The following is an 18,586-nucleotide window of genomic DNA, read 5'->3' on the forward strand; positions in this document are numbered from 1 at the left end:
TGGTGAGAAACTAAAATAATTTGATATCAAATGTCTGCTTGGATAGGGAGAAACTTATTTGATCAGAACCTACTAAACTTGACAAAAAAACATTTCTGGCACTATTACTAGTTTTCAATGCTCTTATCAGAATCCAGGTAATTAGATACACCTGTCTTCAGCAAAATTCCTGTAACACATTACATCTACAAATAAGATGTGAAGCTTCAGTTATTCATTTAATGATTTCAGTATTTTAATAGGGTGTATTTACAATAAACAGTGCTAAAGGTAAACTATTTCAACACATTATAACAGACCAGATATTGCTTTTTTTCTGGGGGGGTTTTCTACTTTTAGGAAAGCAGTCTGTACAAACTCAAAGTAATCATCATTACTTCAGGGTCTCCCGATTTAATGTCAAGTGCTTTTAAAAAACAATCCAAAGCTTCCTTCACATGACCATCATCTTTAAGTTCCTTGCCACGTTTAACCAGTTTAGAGTAAGTGTCTTCATGATGGGAAACATTTATTTGGGTAGTTTTTGTTTCTTTTGCAAGGTAATCAACTTGTTCATCAGAAAGGAGTTCCACTTCATCAGTAGATTCGTTTGTGGAGTCTTCAGTATAAGAGCTTTTGACAAGAAAGTTATTAGGTTTAGAATCCTCTCCTGAAGTCGAAAAGAGAGTTTCTCCAGCTGGTTCCTCTTCAATATATTCAATCTGCACCTCTTCAACTTCTTTAACTTCAGCCTTTATAAATTCATCTTCTTCCTCATCCTCACTCTCGTCTTCATCATCAATATTTTCTTGAACATCTGTTGCTTCCTCTACAGCTACATAAACGAGAGATCTTCTTGAAGCAATAGACCTGCGTCTCCCTGAAAAACTGGTTTGTAGAAAGAGTTTGTCAGAGATAGATTTTTCTAACTTCGGAGTTGATGCACTCACTGCTTTCACTGAAGGGCTGCTGAAAGGTGAAAACACCATATTACCCTCATTTTGCGAGATTTCTGGCTCACTTTCTGAATATATTCTCCTTGTAACTTTACGCTTTGTAAAGAAAAATATCTCCTTGCCTTCCTCTTCGTCATCATCTATGGAAGCATTCATTTTAAAACCATCATTAGTTTCCTGAAAAGAGTTTAATACATCCATTTCATTGTGAGATCTCTCTAGAATTTTTGAGCAGTCTTCAAGTTGGCGTATTGAATACTTTATTTTATCGCTTTCATTTTTAATTTCATGTTCCATGGAAGTTTCCAAGTTGTTGCCTTCTTGACTCATATTTTCTGCAGAGCCATCTAATACTAGTATAGCTTCCTTCTGCAGTGCCTCAGATGTTTCCATCATACTTCCCATTTCACCCACGGAAACAAGATGCTCCTCTCTTTCCAAAGAATCTTCTAACACTAGATTGAAGTCACATGGTAACTGAGCCTTTGAAGGAGACAAATAAGTTTCTTCTTTGAAGTTCATACTAGTATCTTCCATCCAAGACTGTTCTTGTTCTGTAGTTTTGATGGTCAAGCTTTCTGACAGATTTAAACCTGTATTAGTGAACGAATTGCCAACTAGTGAAACTTTTGGAGCAGAATCCACTTCAGCAAAATGTCCATTTGATGGACAAATTCTATTCTGTAGAATAAAAGAATATTGCATTATAACCTAATCAACATATTAAACACAAATATATTTAGGGTCAAATCAAAGATGTATTTCACATATTTAAGATATAGATGGATGTGTAGACTACATCCTCTGACATCAATGAAGTGTTTGACATTAGCAGTGGCAGTCAGACATTTGTTACCAAGGGAGGTTGCAAATGCAGATTTGCTAGTAAGGATTTAAAAGATGGTTCTAGAAAAAGGAGATTTATGGTAAGAACTTACCTTTATTAAATCTCTCTGCGAGTTACACTGGGTTCCCCAGGGATAACATTGGGGTGTAGAGTTGGATCTTGATCCAAGGCACCAACAGGCTAAAAGCTTTGACTTCCCAGGATGCTTAGTGCCGCCTCCTCTAACACTGCCTCCATGCACAGGAGATCAGTTTTGTGAGCCAGTCAAATGCAGTAGCAGATAATAAAGACGACAACCGTTAGTAGCCACATACACCACATTCTCACGACAGGAGAAGGTATCAGCGGCTAATGCCATACAAACCCAAAGAAGCTAAGTGCGTCAGGGGAGTAAACCTAATCAAACGATAAAATCGACTGCTTAGAAGCAGGACACTCAACTTTGTTGGGATCAAAAAGGACAAATAAAGCGTTCGACTTCCTGTGATGAGGTCTCTTCACATAAATTTTCAAAGCCCTCAAGGACTTTGAGGTAATTGAGGAGTCAGCAGCCACTGGCACCACAATAGGTTGGTTGATATGAAAAGCAGACATAACCTTTGGAAGAAACGTACGCATTCTGAGCTCAGCTCTATCCTCATGTAAAATCAAATAGGGGCTCTTGCATAACAATGCCCCCCATTCTGACACACGTCTAGCAGATGCCAATGCCAACAGTGTGACCGCCTTCCAAGTAAGAAACTTGAGGTCTACCTCCTGCAAAGGTTCGCACCAATCCGATTGCAGGAACTGCAGCACCGCATTAAGATACCAAGGTGCCGTAGGAGGCACAAAGGGTGGTTGGATGTGCAGAATCCCTTTCAAGAACGTCTAAGTCTCAGGGAGGGCAGCCAATTGTTTCTGGAAGAAAATGGACAAGGCCGAAATCTGGACTTTTATGGAGCCCAAGCATAGGCCCACATCCACGCCAGCGTGCAGAAAGAGGAGAAACCTTCCCAGTTGAAACTCCACCGTTGGAAACTTCTTGGATTCAGACAAAGACACATACTTTTTCCAAATTCGATGGTAATGTTTAGACGTAACTCCCTTCCTACCCTGAATTAGGGTAGGAAAGACCTTTTTCGGAATGCCCTTTCGAGCCAAGATCTGGCGTTCAACCTCCATGCCGTCAAACGTAGCCGCGGTAAGTCTTGTTAAGCGAACTGCCCCTGTTGAAGGTTCTCACGAAGAGGAAGAGGCCTTGGATCCTCCAGTAGTAACTCCAGAAGATCCGCGTATCAAGCCCTCCTTGGCCAGTCCAAAGCAATGAGGATCGCCTGAACTCTTGTTCTTTTTATTAGTTTGAGAATCCTTGGGATGAGTGGAAGTGGAGGGAACACATACACTGACCAGAACACCAATGGAGTTAACAATGCGTCCACCGCCACTGCCTGTGGGTCTCTCGACCTGGAGCAGTACCTGCAAAGCTTCTTGATGAGGCAAAAGGCCATCATGTCTACCTGAGGTACGCCCCATCGGCAAGTCACCTTTGCGAACACCTCCGGGTGTAGGCCCCATTCTCCTGGATGGAGATAGTGTCTGCTGAGGAAGTCCGCTTCCCAGTTGTCCACTCCCGGAATAAAGATTGCTGATAGCGCCACCGCGTGCCTTTCTGCCCAGAGGAGGATTTTTTACCTTTTTACTTTTTACCTCCGACATTGCGGCTCCGCTCTTCGTTCTGCCCTGTCAGTTAATGTAGGACACTGCCGTCACATTGTCCGACTGAACCTGAATGGCCTGATCTTGCAGAAAATGTGCCACTTGTAGAAGGACATTGTTTATGGCCCTTAGTTCCAGAATGTTTATCTGAAGGATGGATTCCAGACTTGACCACTTTCCTTGGAAGTTTTCCCCTTGGGTGACTGCTCCCCAACCTCTGAGACTTACATCTGTGGTTAGAAGGATCCAATTCTGAATCCCGAACCTGCGGCCCTCGAGTAGGTGAGAAGTTTGCAGCCACCAGAGTAGTGAAATTCTGGCTTTCGGCGATAGGCGTATCCGCTGGTGCATGTGAAGATGTGATCCCGACCATTTGTCTAGGAGATCCAGTTGGAAGGACCTCGTATGGAATCTTCCGTACTGTAGAGCCTCGTAGGAGGCTACCATCTTCACCAGAAGGCGAATTCACTGATGAAACGATACCCGGGGCTGGCTTCAGGACATCCCGTTCCATTGATTGGATCACCAACACTTTCTCTACCGGTAGAAACACCTTCTGTACTTCCGTGTCGAGTATCATCCCCAGGAAGGGCAGTCTCCTTGTCGGCTCCAAATGTGACTTTGGGAGGTTCAGGATCCACCCATGATTCTGGAGTAGTCGAGTTGAGAGTGCAATGCTCTGCAAAAACCTCTCAATGGAAGATGATTTTATCAGGAGATCGTCCAGATATGGAATTATGTTCACTCCTTGCCTGCGGTGGAGTAGCATCATCTCTGCCATGACTTTGGTGAACACTCTCTGTGCTGTGGAGAGGCCAAACGGCAGTGCCTGGAACGGATAGTGACAATCCAGCAGCGCAAATCTGTGATCAGCCTGGTGAGGCGACCAGATCGGAATGTGAAGGTACACATCTTTGATATAAAGGGATACTAGAAATTCCCCCTCCTCCAGACCTGAGATCACCGCTCTCAGAGACAACATCTTAAATTTGAATTACCTTAAGTCGGAGTTCAATGACTTTAGGTTTAAAAACGGCCTTATCGAACCATCTGGTTTCGGCGCCACAAACATGTTTTAGTAATAACCCTTGCGGTGTAGGTGAGGTGGAACTGGGACAATAACATCTGTTTTGACCAAATTTTTAATGGCTTCCTGTAGGACAGCACTTTGTCAGCGAAACTGGTAAGCCTGATTTGAAGAATCTGTGAGGTGGGAGTTCCTGAAACTCCAGTCTGTCACCCAGGGGTCTAGGCATGACGACGCCCAGATGTGAAATTTTTCAGTCTCGCTCCCACCTGCCCGATCTCCAGGCTGGGAGGTCCACAGTCATGCTGAAGATTTTGGAGGAAACAGAACCTGGTTTCTGTTCCTGAGAACCTGTTGGTGCAGGTTTCTCTGACGTCCTAGTGGATGCTGGGAACTCCGTAAGGACCATGGGGAATAGCGGCTCCGCAGGAGTCTGGGCACAACTAAAAGAAAGCTTTTAGACTACCTGGTGTGCACTGGCTCCTCCCACTATGACCCTCCTCCAAGCCTCAGTTAGATTTTTGTGCCCGGCCGAGCTGGATGCACACTAGGGGCTCTCCTGAGCTCTTAGAAAGAAAGTATAATTTAGGTTTTTTATTTTACAGTGAGACCTGCTGGCAACAGGCTCACTGCAACGAGGGACTAAGGGGAGAAGAAGCGAACCTACCTGCTTGCAGCTAGCTTGGGCTTCTTAGGCTACTGGACACCATTAGCTCCAGAGGGATCGACCGCATGGAACTGGCCTTGGTGTTCGGTCCCGGAGCCGCGCCGCCGTCCCCCTTACAGAGCCAGAAGAAGTCCGGAAAATCGGCGGCATGAAGACTTCTGTCTTCACCAAGGTAGCGCACAGCACTGCAGCTGTGCGCCATTGCTCCTCATATACACTTCACACTCCGGTCACTGAGGGTGCAGGGCGCTGGGGGGGCAATAAAAACACCTTGGCTGGCAAAACAATCACAATATATAGCCCAAGAGGCTATATATGTGATAATTACCCCTGCCAGAATCCTTAAAAAAGCGGGAGAAAAGTCCGCGAAAAAGGGGCGGAGCTATCTCTCTCAGCACACTGGCGCCATTTCTCCCTCACAGTTCCGCTGGAAGGAAGCTCCCTGGTTCTCCCCTGCAGTCTACACTACAGAAAAGGGTAAAAAAGAGAGGGGGGGCACTAAATTTAGGCGCAATAAATATTATAGCAGCTATAGGGGACATAATTCAGTTAGTCCCTGCATTATATAGCGCTCTGGTGTGTGCTGGCATACTCTCTCTCTGTCTCCCCAAAGGGCTTCTGTGGGGTCCTGTCCTCTATTAGAGCATTCCCGGTGTGTGTGCGCTGTGTCGGTACGGCTGTGTCGACATGTTTGATGAGGAAAATTATGTGGAGGCAGAGCAGATGCCCATAGAAGTGATGTCACCCCCTGCGGGGCAGACACCGGAGTGGATGGTTTTATGGAAGGAATTACGTGCAAGTGTCGACTCCTTACACAAAAAATTTGACGACATGCCAAATGCGGGACAGCCGGCTTCTCAGCTCGTGCCTGCCCAGGTGTCTCAAAGGCCATCAGGGGCTCTAAAACGCCCGCTACCTCAGATGGCAGATGCAGATGTCGACACGGATACTGATACCAGTGTCGACGACGATGAGTCAAATCTAATGTCCACTAGGGCCATTCGTTGCATGATTGAGGCAATGAAGGAGGTATTAAACATTTCGGATATAAACCCAGGTACCACTAAAAAGGGTATTCTGTTTGGGGAGAAAAAACTACCCGTAGTTTTTCCCCCATCTGAAGAATTAAATGAAGTGTGTGAAGAAGAGTGGGCTTTCCCCGATAAAAGATTGGTAATCCCTAAAAAATTACTAATAGCGTTCCCTTTCCCGCCAGAGGATAGGGCACGTTGGGAAACACCTCCTAGGGTGGATAAAGCGCTCACACGTTTGTCTAAAAAGGTGGCACTTACGTCTCCGGATACGGCCGCCCTAAAGGAGCCTGCGGATAGAAAGCAGGAGGCGATCCTGAAGTCTGTATATACACACTCAGGCATTATACTTAGACCAGCTATTGCGTCAGCATGGATGTGCAGTGCTGCCGATGCATGGTCAGATTCCCTGTCAGAAAATATTGACACCCTAGACAGGGACACTATTCTCCTAACCATAGAGCATATAAAAGACTCAGTCTTATACATGAGAGATGCACAGAGGGAGATCTGCCGGCTGGCATCTAAAATAAGTGCATTGTCCATTTCTGCTAGGAGAGGCTTATAGACTCGGCAGTGGACAGGGGATGCAGATTCCAAAAGGCACATGGAAGTTTTGCCTTATAAGGGTGAGGAGTTATTCGGGGATGGTCTCTCAGACCTAGTTTCCACAGCGACAGCTGGGAAATCAGCATTTTTACCCCAGGTTCCCTCACAGCCTAAAAAAACGCAGTTTTATCAAGTACAGTCCTTTCGGACCCAGAGAAACAGGCGAGGAAAAGGCGGGTCCTTTCTGTCCAGAGGCAGAGGAAAAAGGCTGCAACAAACAGCAGGTTCCCAGGAGCAAAAGTCCCCCCCCGCTTCTTCCAAGTCCGCCGCATGACGGTGGGGCTCCACAGGCGGAGCCAGGTACGGTGGGGGGCCGCCTCAAAAATTTCAGCGATCAGTGGGCTCGCTCACAGGTGGATCCCTGGATCTTGCAAGTAGTATCTCAGGGGTACAAACTGGAATTCGAGGCGTCACCCCCCCACCGTTTCCTCAAATCTGCCTTGCCAACCACTCCCTCAGGCAGGGAGGCTGTGCTAGAGGCAATTCACAAGCTGTATTCCCAGCAGGTGATAGTCAAGGTGCCCCTACTTCAACAAGGACGGGGTTACTATTCCACACTGTTTGTGGTACCGAAACCGGACGGTTCGGTGAGACCCATTTTAAATTTGAAATCCTTGAACACATACATAAAAAAGTTAAAGTTCAAGATGGAATAGCTCAGGGCGGTTATTGCAAGCCTGGACGAGGGGGGATTACATGGTATCCCTGGACATCAAGGATGCTTACCTGCATGTCCCCATTTATCATCCTCACCAGGAGTACCTCAGATTTGCGGTACAAAATTGCCATTACCAATTCCAGACGCTGCCGTTTGGACTGTCCACGGCACCGAGGGTGTTTACCAAGGTAATGGCGGAAATGATGATACTCCTTCGAAAAAAGGGAATTTTAATTATCCCGTACTTGGACGATCTCCTAATAAAGGCGAGACCCAGGGAGCAGTTGTTGGTAGGAGTAGCACTCATCTCAGGAGGTGCTACACCAGCACGGTTGGATTCTGAATATTCCAAAGTCACAGCTGGTTCCGACGACACGTCTACTGTTCCTGGGAATGATTTTGGACACAGTATAGAAAAAAGTGTTTCTCCCGGAGGAGAAAGCCAAGGAGCTGTCATCTCTAGTCAGAGACCTCCTGAAACCAAAACAGGTGTCGGTGCATCACTGCACGCGAGTCCTGGGAAAGATGGTGGCTTCTTACGAAGCAATTCCTTTCGGCAGGTTCCATGCCAGAATCTTTCAGTGGGACCTGTTGGACCAATGGTCCGGATCGCATCTTCAGATGCATCGGCTAATAACCCTGTCTCCAAGAACCAGGGTGTCTCTGCTGTGGTGGCTGCAGAGTGCTCATCTCCTAGAGTGGTGACCACGGATGCCAGCCTTCGAGGCTGGGGGGGCAGTCACACAGGGAAGAAACTTCCAAGGACTATGGTCGAGTCAGGAGACTTCCCTCCACATAAATAAATATTCTATAACTAAGGGCCATTTACAATGCCCTAAGTCAGGCAAAACCCCTGCTTCTACACCAGCCGGTACTGATCCAGTCAGACAACATCACGGCGGTCGCCCATGTAAACCGACAGGGCGGCACAAGAAGCAGGACGGCAATGGCAGAAGCCACAAGGATTCTCCAATGGGCGGAAAATAACGTAAGAGCACTGTCAGCAGTGTTCATTCCGGGAGTGGACAACTGGGAAGCAGACTTCCTCAGCAGGCACGACCTCCACCCGGGAGAGTGGGGACTTCATCCAGAAGTCTTCACACTGATTGTAAATCGTTGGGAACGGCCACAGGTGGACATGATGGCGTCCCGCCTAAACAAAAAACTAGAGAGATATTGCGCCAGGTCAAGGGACCCTCAGGCGATAGCGGTGGACGCTCTAGTGACACCGTGGGTGTACCAGTCAGTTTATGTGTTCCCTCCTCTGCCTCTCATACCAAAGGTACTGAGAATAATAAGAAAACGAGGAGTAAGGACAATACTCGTGGTTCCGGATTGGCCAAGAAGAGCTTGGTACCCGGAACTTCAAGAGATGATCTCAGAGGACCCATGGCCTCTGCCGCTCAGACAGGACCTGTTGCAGCAGGGGCCCTGTCTGTTCCAAGACTTACCGCGGCTGCGTTTGACGGCATGGCGGTTGAACGCCGGATCCTAAAGGAAAAGGGCATTCCGGAGGATGTCATTCCTACGCTGATTAAAGCCAGGAAAGATGTAACGGTAAAACATTATCGCCGCATATGGCGGAAATATGTTGCTTGGTGTGAGGCCAATAAGGCCCCAACAGAGGAATTTCAGCTGGGTCGATTTCTGCACTTCCTACAGGCAGGAGTGACTATGGGCCTAAAATTAGGCTCCATTAAAAGGTACAGATATCGGCTGTCTATTTTTTTCCAAAAAGAACTAGCTTCACTACCTGAAGTTCAGACATTTGTAAAAGGAGTGCTGCATATTCAGCCCCCCTTTGTGCCTCCAGTGGCACCCTGGGATCTCAACGTGGTGTTGAATTTCCTAAAATCACATTGGTTTGAGCCACTAAAGACCGTGGATCTAAAATATCTCACGTGGAAAGTGGTCATGTTATTGGCTTTGGCTTCGGCCAGGCGTGTATCAGAATTGGCGGCTTTGTCATTTAAAAGTCCTTATCTGATTTTCCATATGGATAGGGCAGAATTGAGGACTCGTCCCCAGTTTCTCCCTAAAGTGGTATCTGCTTTTCACTTGAACCAACCTATTGTAGTGCCTGCGGCTACTAGCGACTTGGAGGATTCCAAGTTACTGGACGTAGTCAGGGCCTTGAAAATTTATGTTTCCAGGACGGCTGGAGTCAGGAAAACTGACTCGCTATTTATCCTGTATGCACCCAACAAACTGGGTGCTCCTGCTTCTAAGCAGACTATTGCTCGCTGGATTTGTAGCACAATTCAGCTGGCGCATTCTGCGGCTGGACTGCCGCATCCTAAATCAGTAAAAGCCCATTCTACAAGGAAGGTGGGCTCATCTTGGGCGGCTGCCCGATGGGTCTCGGCTTTACAACTTTGCCGAGCTGCTACTTGGTCAGGGGCAAACACGTTTGCAAAATTCTACAAATTTGATACCCTGGCTGAGGAGGACCTTGAGTTCTCTCATTCGGTGCTGCAGAGTCATCCGCACTCTCCCGCCCGTTTGGGAGCTTTGGTATAATCCCCATGGTCCTTACGGAGTTCCCAGCATCCACTAGGACGTCAGAGAAAATAAGAATTTACTCACCGATAATTCTATTTCTTGTAGTCCGTAGTGGATGCTGGGCGCCCGTCCCAAGTGCGGATTGTCTGCAATACTTGTACATAGTTGTTGTTCACAAAAGGGTTATTGTTATGAGCCATCTGTTGAGAGGCTCAGTTAAATTTCATACTGTTAACTGGATATGGTAGTCACGAGTTATACGGTGTGATTGGTGTGGCTGGTATGAGTCTTACCCGGGATTCAAAATCCTTCCTTATTGTGTCAGCTCTTCCGGGCACAGTATCCTAACTGAGGCTTGGAGGAGGGTCATAGTGGGAGGAGCTAGTACACACCAGGTAGTCTAAAAGCTTTCTTTTAGTTGTGCCCAGACTCCTGCGGAGCCGCTATTCCCCATGGTCCTTACGGAGTTCCCAGCATCCACTACGGACTACGAGAAATAGAATTACCGGTGAGTAAATTCTTATTTTTTGGATTTTTCCCGACCACCCCTAAAGAAAGTGGAAGGGGATTTAGATTTTTTATATTTTGCGGTCCAAAAGGAGTGCAGTGTGGACGTAGGATAAGATTTCCTAGTCGGTGGAGCTGCTGAGGGTAGAAAGGTTGACTTACACGCAGTTGCCGTGGAAATCCACACATCCAATGCGTCCCCAAACAGAGCCTGACCTGTGAAGGGTAGGTTCTCCACACTTTTCTTAGATTCTGCATCCGCAGTCCATTGGCGTAGCCAGAGTCCTCTGCATGCCGAGACCGCCATGGAAGTAGCACTTGCATTCAGAATTCCAAAGTCTTTCATGGCCTCTACCATGAACCCAGTAGAATCCTGTATGTGACGCAAAAACAAATCAATGTCACTCCTATCCATAGTATCTAAGTCCTCTAGTAATGTGCCTGACCACTTTACTATGGCCTTAGAAATCCACGCACAAGCACAAGTGGGCCATAAAGCCACACCTGTAGCCGTGTACATAGATTTGAGCGTAGTCTCAATCTTGCGGTCAGCCGGCTCTTTTAGTGCGGTTGAAATAGGGACATGTAAAACCACCTTTGTAGACAACCTAGATACAGAAGTGTCTACTATAGGCAGGTTTTCCCATTTCTTTCTATCCTCTTCAGGGAAAGGAAAACAATGAGAATTCTTTTATGGATCTGGAAACTTCTCTCTGGGTTTTCCCAGGATTTTTCAAATAGGATTTTCAATTACCTACCAGTAAATCCTTTTCTCGTAGTCCGTAGAGGATGCTGGGGTCCATTTTAGTACCATGGGGTATAGACGGTTCCGCAGAAGCCTTCGGCACTTAAAGACTTTTCAACAGTGTGAACTGGCTCCTCCCTCTATGCCCCTCCTCCAGACCTCAGTATAAAAACTGTGCCCGAGGAGACGGACAACTTCGAGAGAAGAATTTACAGTAAACTAGTGGCAAGATTCACACCAGCTCACACCATACAAAACATGCCGCCTAACATGGCTTTCAACATAACCCATGCTAACGTGCATGCATAACGCAACAGCTGTGAACATCTTAACACATGAGAACGTGTAAAAAACAAAACGTAATTCTGCAGGAAAAATGAGCACTGGGCTGCGAGAAAATGATTTACCGGTAGGTAATTAAAATCCTATTTTCTCTTAAGTCCTAGAGGATGCTGGGGTCCATTTTAGTACCATGGGTATGTACCAAAGCTCCCAGTACGGGCGGGAAAGTGCTAATGTTCCTTCAAAACTGACTGACCAAACTGAAAGTCGTCAGCAGCCAAGGCGCCAAACTTGTAAAACTTAGCAAACGTGTTTGCCCCTGACCAAGTAGCGGCTCTGCAAATTTGCAACACCGAGACACCCCGGGAAGCCGCCCAGGAAGAACCCACTTTCCTCGTAGAGTGGGCCTTTACCGAACTCTAACGGCAATCCTGCCGTGGAATAAGCGTGCTGAATGGTACCTCCGATCCAGCGCGCAATAGTCTGACTAGAAGCAGGACCCCCAATCTTGTTGGGGTCATAGAGGACAAAGATTCTGTTTTCCTTATCAGAGCCGTTCTTGCAACATAAGTCCTCAATGCTCTGACGACATCCAAGGACTTTTGAAATGGCTGAGGTGTCAGAAGCCACTGGCACCACCACAGGTTGGTTGATATGGAAATAAGACACAACCTTTAGAAGAAAATGCTGATGCGTCCGCAGTTCAGCTCTATCTTCATGAAAATTCAAATAAGGACTCTTGTGTGACAGAGCCCCTAATTCAGACACTCGTCTGCCTGAGGCCAAGGCCAACAGCATGACCACTTTCCAAGTGAGAAACTTCAACTCTACCTCTTGTAGAGGCTCAAACTAGTCTGATTTAAGGAACTGAAACACCATATGAAGATCCCATGGCGCCGCAGGAGGCACAAAGGGAGGTTGAATGCGCAGAACCCCCTTCACGAACGTCTGGACCTCAGGAGGGAAAGCCAACTGTTTCTGAAAGAAAATGGACTGGACAAGGCCGAAATTTGGACCTTGATAGACCCTAATCTCAAGCCAGCATCCACACCCGCCTGTAGAAATAGGAGCAGACGTCCTAATTTAAACTCCACCGCAGGAGACTTCTTGGATTCACACCAAGATACATATTTTCTCCAAATAAGATGGTAATGTTTGGACGTTACCCCTTTCCTGGCCAGAATAAGTGTGGGAATTACTTCATTGGGAATACCCTTATGGGCTAGGATCTGGCGCTCAACAGTCATGCCATCAAACGCAGCCGCGGAAAGTTTTGATAAACAAACGGCCCGTGCTGAAGCAGGTCCTCGCGAAGAGGAAGAGGCTGAGGATCTTCCAGTAAAAACTACTGAAGATCTGGATACCAAGCCCTCCTTGGCCAGTCTGGAAAAAATAAGAAAGGTGGGCTCATCCTGGGCGGCTGCCCGGGTGGTCTCGGCATTACAGCTTTGCCGAGCAGCTACTTAGTCAGGGACAAACACGTTTGCTAAGTTTTACAAGTTTGACACCATGGCCGCTGATGACCTAAAGTTTGGTTAATCGGTTCTGCAGGGTCATCCACACTCTCCCGCCCGTACTGGAGCTTTGGTATAACCCCATGGTACTAAAGTGGCCCCCAGCATCCTCTAGGACGTATGAGAAAACAGGATTTTTATACCTACCAGTAAATCCTTTTCTCCTAGACCATAGAGGATGCTTGGCACCCAACCCAGTGCGTACTTTACCTGCAGTAGTTAATTTGTTATAGTTTTACACAGGTGTTGTGTTCAACAGTTTCAGCATGTTGCTGCAATGGTCATGCTCGTTGGCACGTGTTATGTTGTATGCCATGTTGTGAGGCATAGTTGAAGTGTGAGCTGGTGTGAATCTCACCATTAACTTAAAAGTAAATCCTTTTCTCGAATTGTCCGTCTCCCTGGGACAGTTCCTATACTGAGGTCTGGAGGAGGGGCATAGAGGGAGGAGCCAGTTCACACTCTGAAAAAAGTCTTGAAGTGCCCATGGTACTAAAGTGGATCCCAGCATCTTCTACGGACTAGGAGAAAAGCATTTACGGGCAGGTATAAAAATCCTGTTTTTAAGTAATTCTATGCAAAGACGAATATTGCAAAATATGCCACCCAATTCTGCCATCGTCACCCATGACTAGACTGCAATAATCACCCAATGCTACCCTCACCAACTGCTTTTCTAATCACCACAAGCAGCGATCACTACACTATCTACTACTACTATTACTACACTATAATTAACACATCCTGCTGTCAAAGTTTAAATGTATTCTTCTGTCTCATTACCTAAACACTCAAGTTTTCCCACTTATGGAATAAAGTGGAGAGCACCTAACAAACTACTATTTAATACTTATCGAAATCAAGTATCGGGCATATTTAATTACCCTCAGGTTTAACTAGTAGTGTAGAGAATGCATGGAGAAAAAAAATAAGAATTTACTTACCGATAATTCTATTTCTCATAGTCCGTAGTGGATGCTGGGAACTCCGTAAGGACCATGGGGAATAGCGGCTCCGCAGGAGACTGGGCACAAAAAGTAAAAGCTTTAGACTAGCTGGTGTGCACTGGCTCCTCCCCCTATGACCCTCCTCCAAGCCTCAGTTAAGATACTGTGCCCGGACGAGCGTACATAATAAGGAAGGATCTTGAATCCCGGGTAAGACTCATACCAGCCACACCAATCACACCGTACAACTCGTGATCTGAACCCAGTTAACAGTATGATAACCGTAGGAGCCTCTGAAAAGATGGCTTCCAACAATAAACAACCCGATTTGTTTTTAACAATAACTATATACAAGTATTGCAGACAATCCGCACTTGGGATGGGTGCCCAGCATCCACTACGGACTATGAGAAATAGAATTATCGGTAAGTAAATTCTTATTTTCTCTGACGTCCTAGTGGATGCTGGGAACTCCGTAAGGACCATGGGGATTATACCAAAGCTCCCAAACGGGCGGGAGAGTGCGGATGACTCTGCAGCACCGAATGAGAGAACTCCAGGTCCTCCTCAGCCAGGGTATCAAATTTGTAGAATTTAGCAAACGTGTTTGCCCCTGACCAAGTAGCTGCTCGGCAAAGTTGTAAAGCCGAGACCCCTCGGGCAGCCGCCCAAGATGAGCCCACCTTCCTTGTGGAATGGGCTTTAACAGATTTTGGCTGTGGCAGGCCTGCCACAGAATGTGCAAGTTGAATTGTACTACAAATCCAACGAGCAATCGTCTGCTTAGAAGCAGGAGCACCCAGCTTGTTGGGTGCACACAGTATAAACAGCGAGTCAGATTTTCTGACTCCAGCCGTCCTGGAAACATATATTTTCAGGGCCCTGACTACGTCCAGCAACTTGGAGTCCTCCAAGTCCCTAGTAGCCACAGGTACCACAATAGGTTGATTCATGTGAAACGCTGAAACCACCTTAGGGAGAAATTGAGGACGAGTCCTCAATTCCGCCCTATCCGAATGAAATATCAGGTAAGGGCTTTTATAGGATAAAGCCGCCAATTCTGATACGCGCCTGGCTGAAGCCAGGGCCAACAGCATTACCACTTTCCATGTGAAATATTGCAAATCTACTGTGGCAAGTGGTTCAAACCAATGTGATTTTAGGAACCCTAAAACTACATTGAGATCCCAAGGTGCCACTGGAGGCACAAAAGGAGGCTGTATATGCAGTACCCCTTTGACAAACGTCTGAACTTCAGGCACTGAAGCCAGTTCTTTCTGGAAGAAGATCGACAGGGCCGAAATTTGAACCTTAATGGATCCTAATTTTAGGCCCATAGACAATCCTGCTTGCAGGAAATGTAGGAAACGACCCAGTTGAAATTCCTCCGTAGGGGCCTTCTTGGCCTCACACCACGCAACATATTTTCGCCAAATGCGATAATGTTTTGCAGTTACATCCTTCCTGGCTTTGATCAGGGTAGGGATGACTTCATCTGGAATGCCTTTTTTCTTCAGGATCCGGCGTTCAACCGCCATGCCGTCAAACGCAGCCGCGGTAAGTCTTGGAACAGACAAGGTCCCTGCTGGAGCAGGTCCTTCCTTAGAGGTAGAGGCCACGGGTCCTCCGTGAGCATCTCTTGCAGCTCCGGGTACCAAGTTCTTCTTGGCCAATCCGGAGCCACGAGTATCGTTCTTACTCCTCTCCTTCTTATGATTCTCAGTACTTTTGGTATGAGAGGAAGAGGAGGGAACACATATACCGACTGGAACACCCACGGAGTTACCAGAGCGTCCACCGCTATTGCCTGAGGGTCCCTTGACCTGGCGCAATATCTGTCCAGTTTCTTGTTGAGACGGGACGCCATCATGTCCACCTTTGGTTTTTCCCAACGGTTTACAATCACTTGGAAGACTTCTGGATGAAGTCCCCACTCCCCCGGGTGGAGGTCGTGTCTGCTGAGGAAGTCTGCTTCCCAGTTGTCCCTCTGTTTACGTGGACAGCCGTGATGTTGTCCGACTGGATCAATACCGGTTGACCCTGAAGCAGAGGCCTTGCTTGACTTAGGGCATTGTAAATGGCCCTTAGCTCTAGGATATTTATGTGAAGAGACGTTTCCATGCTTGACCACAAGCCCTGGAAATTTCTTCCCTGTGTGACTGCTCCCCAGCCTCTCAGGCTGGCATCCGTGGTTACCATCATCCAATCCTGAATGCCGAATCTGCGGCCCTCTAGAAGATGAGCCTTCTGTAACCACCACAGGAGAGATACCCTTGTCCTTGGAGATAGGGTTATCCGCTGATGCATCTGAAGATGCGATCCGGACCATTTGTCCAGCAGATCCCACTGAAAAGTTCTTGCATGGAATCTTCCGAATGGAATCGCTTCGTAAGAAGCCACCATTTTTCCCAGGACTCTCGTGCACTGATGCACTGACACTTGTCCTGGTTTTAGGAGGTTCCTGACTAGCTCGGATAACTCCCTGGCCTTCTCCTCCGGGAGGAACACCTTTTTCTGGACTGTGTCCAGAATCATCCCTAGGAACAGTAGACGTGTTGTTGGAATCAGCTGTGATTTTGGGATATTTAGAATCCACCCGTGCTGACGTAGCACTACCTGAGATAGTGCTACTCCGACCTCTAACTGTTCCCTGGACCTTGCCCTTATCAGGAGATCGTCCAAGTAAGGGATAATTAATACGCCTTTTCTTCGAAGAAGAATCATCATTTCGGCCATTACCTTGGTAAAGACCCGTGGTGCCGTGGACAATCCAAACGGCAGCGTCTGAAACGGATAATGACAGTTTTGTATCACAAACCTGAGGTACCCTTGGTGAGAAGGGTAGATTGGGACATGGAGATAAGCATCCTTGATGTCTAGAGATACCATATAGTCCCCTTCTTCCAGGTTCGCTATCACTGCTCTGAGTGACTCCATCTTGAATTTGAACCTTTTTATGTAAGTGTTCAAAGATTTTAGATTTAAAATTGGTCTCACCGAGCCGCCCGGCTTCGGTACCACAAACAGCGTGGAATAATACCCCTTTCCCTGTTGTAGGAGGGGTACCTTGATTATCACCTGCTGGGAATACAGCTTGTGAATAGCTTCCAATACTGCCTCCCTGTCGGAGGGAGACGTTGGTAGAGCAGACTTCAGGAACCGGCGAGGGGGAGACGTCTCGAATTCCAATTTGTACCCCTGTGATACTACCTGCAGGATCCAGGGGTCCACTTGCGAGTGAGCCCACTGCGCGCTGAAATTCTTGAGACGGCCCCCCACCGTGCCTGAGTCTGCTTGTAGAGCCCCAGCATCATGCTGAGGACTTGGCAGAAGCGGGGGAGGGCTTCTGCTCCTGGGAAGAGGCTGTATGGTGCAGTCTTTTTCCCCTTCCTCTGCCCCGGGGCAGAAATGAGCGGCCTTTTTCCCTCTTGCCCTTATAGGGACGAAAGGACTGGGTTTGAAAAGACTGTGTCTTTTTCTGTTGAGAGGTGACCTGGGGTAAAAAGGTGGATTTTCCAGCCGTTGCCGTGGCCACCAGGTCCGATACACCGACCCCAATAACTCCTCCCCTTTATACGGCAATACTTCCATATGTCGTTTGGAATCCGCATCACCTGACCACTGTCGCGTCCATAACGTTCTTCTGGCAGAAATGGACATCGCACTTACTCTAGATGCCAGGGTGCAAATATCCCTCTGTGCATCTCGCATATATAGTAATGCATCCTTTAAATGCTCTATAGTTAATAATATACTGTCCCTATCCAGGGTATCAATATTTTCAGTCAGGGAATCCGACCAAGCCACTCCAGCGCTGCACATCCAGGCTGAGGCGATCGCTGGTCGCAGTATAACACCGGTATGTGTGTATATACCTTTTAAGATATTTTCCAGCCTTCTATCAGCTGGTTCCTTGAGAGCGGCCGTATCAGGAGACGGTAACGGCACTTGTTTTGATAAGCGTGTGAGCGCCTTATCTACCCTAGGGGGTGTTTACCAACGTGCCCTAACCTCTGGCGGGAAAGGGTATAGTGCCAATAATTTATTAGAAATCAGCAGTTTTTTATCGGGGGAAACCCACGCTTTATCACACACCTCATTTAATTAATCTGACTCAGGAAAAACTACTGGTAGTTTTTTCACACCCCACATAATACCCTTTTTTGTGGTACTTGTAGTGTCAGAAATGTTCAATGCCTCCTTCATTGCCGTGATCATGTAACGTGTGGCCCTACTGGACATTACGTTTGTCTCGTCACCGTCGACACTGGATTCAGTATCCGTGTCTGGGTCTGTGTCGACCATCTGAGGTAACGGGCGTTTTAGCGCCCCTGACGGTGTCTGAGACGCCTGAACAGGCACTAATTGATTTGTCGGCTGTCTCATGTCGTCAACAGTTTTTTGCAAAGTGCTGACATTGTCACGTAATTCTTTAATTACGACCATCCAGTCAGGTGTCGACTCCCTAGGGGGTGACATCACTAACACAGGCAATTGCTCTGCTTCCACATCATTTTCCTCCTCATACATGTCGACACAATCGTACCGACACCCAGCACACACACAGGGAATGCTCTGATAGAGGACAGGACCCCACTAGCCCTTTGGGGAGACAGA

At 47.2% G+C, this 18,586-nt stretch overlaps 1 protein-coding gene across 1 annotated transcript in view; it reads right to left on the bottom strand.

The window, feature by feature from the left end:
- Nucleotides 1-210: 210 nt before the first annotated feature.
- ERCC6L (ERCC excision repair 6 like, spindle assembly checkpoint helicase) overlaps nt 211-18,586 on the bottom strand; it is a 96,082-nt gene continuing 77,706 nt past the window's right edge. Inside the window, exon 3 of the mRNA XM_063937041.1 lies at nt 211-1,616. Within this exon, the coding sequence (XP_063793111.1) occupies nt 336-1,616 (1,281 nt within the window). The 3' untranslated portion in view covers nt 211-335. The remainder of the gene's footprint in view (nt 1,617-18,586) is intronic.

Source organism: Pseudophryne corroboree, chromosome 8 (genome assembly GCF_028390025.1).
Source record: "Pseudophryne corroboree isolate aPseCor3 chromosome 8, aPseCor3.hap2, whole genome shotgun sequence".
NCBI lineage: Eukaryota > Metazoa > Chordata > Amphibia > Anura > Myobatrachidae > Pseudophryne > Pseudophryne corroboree.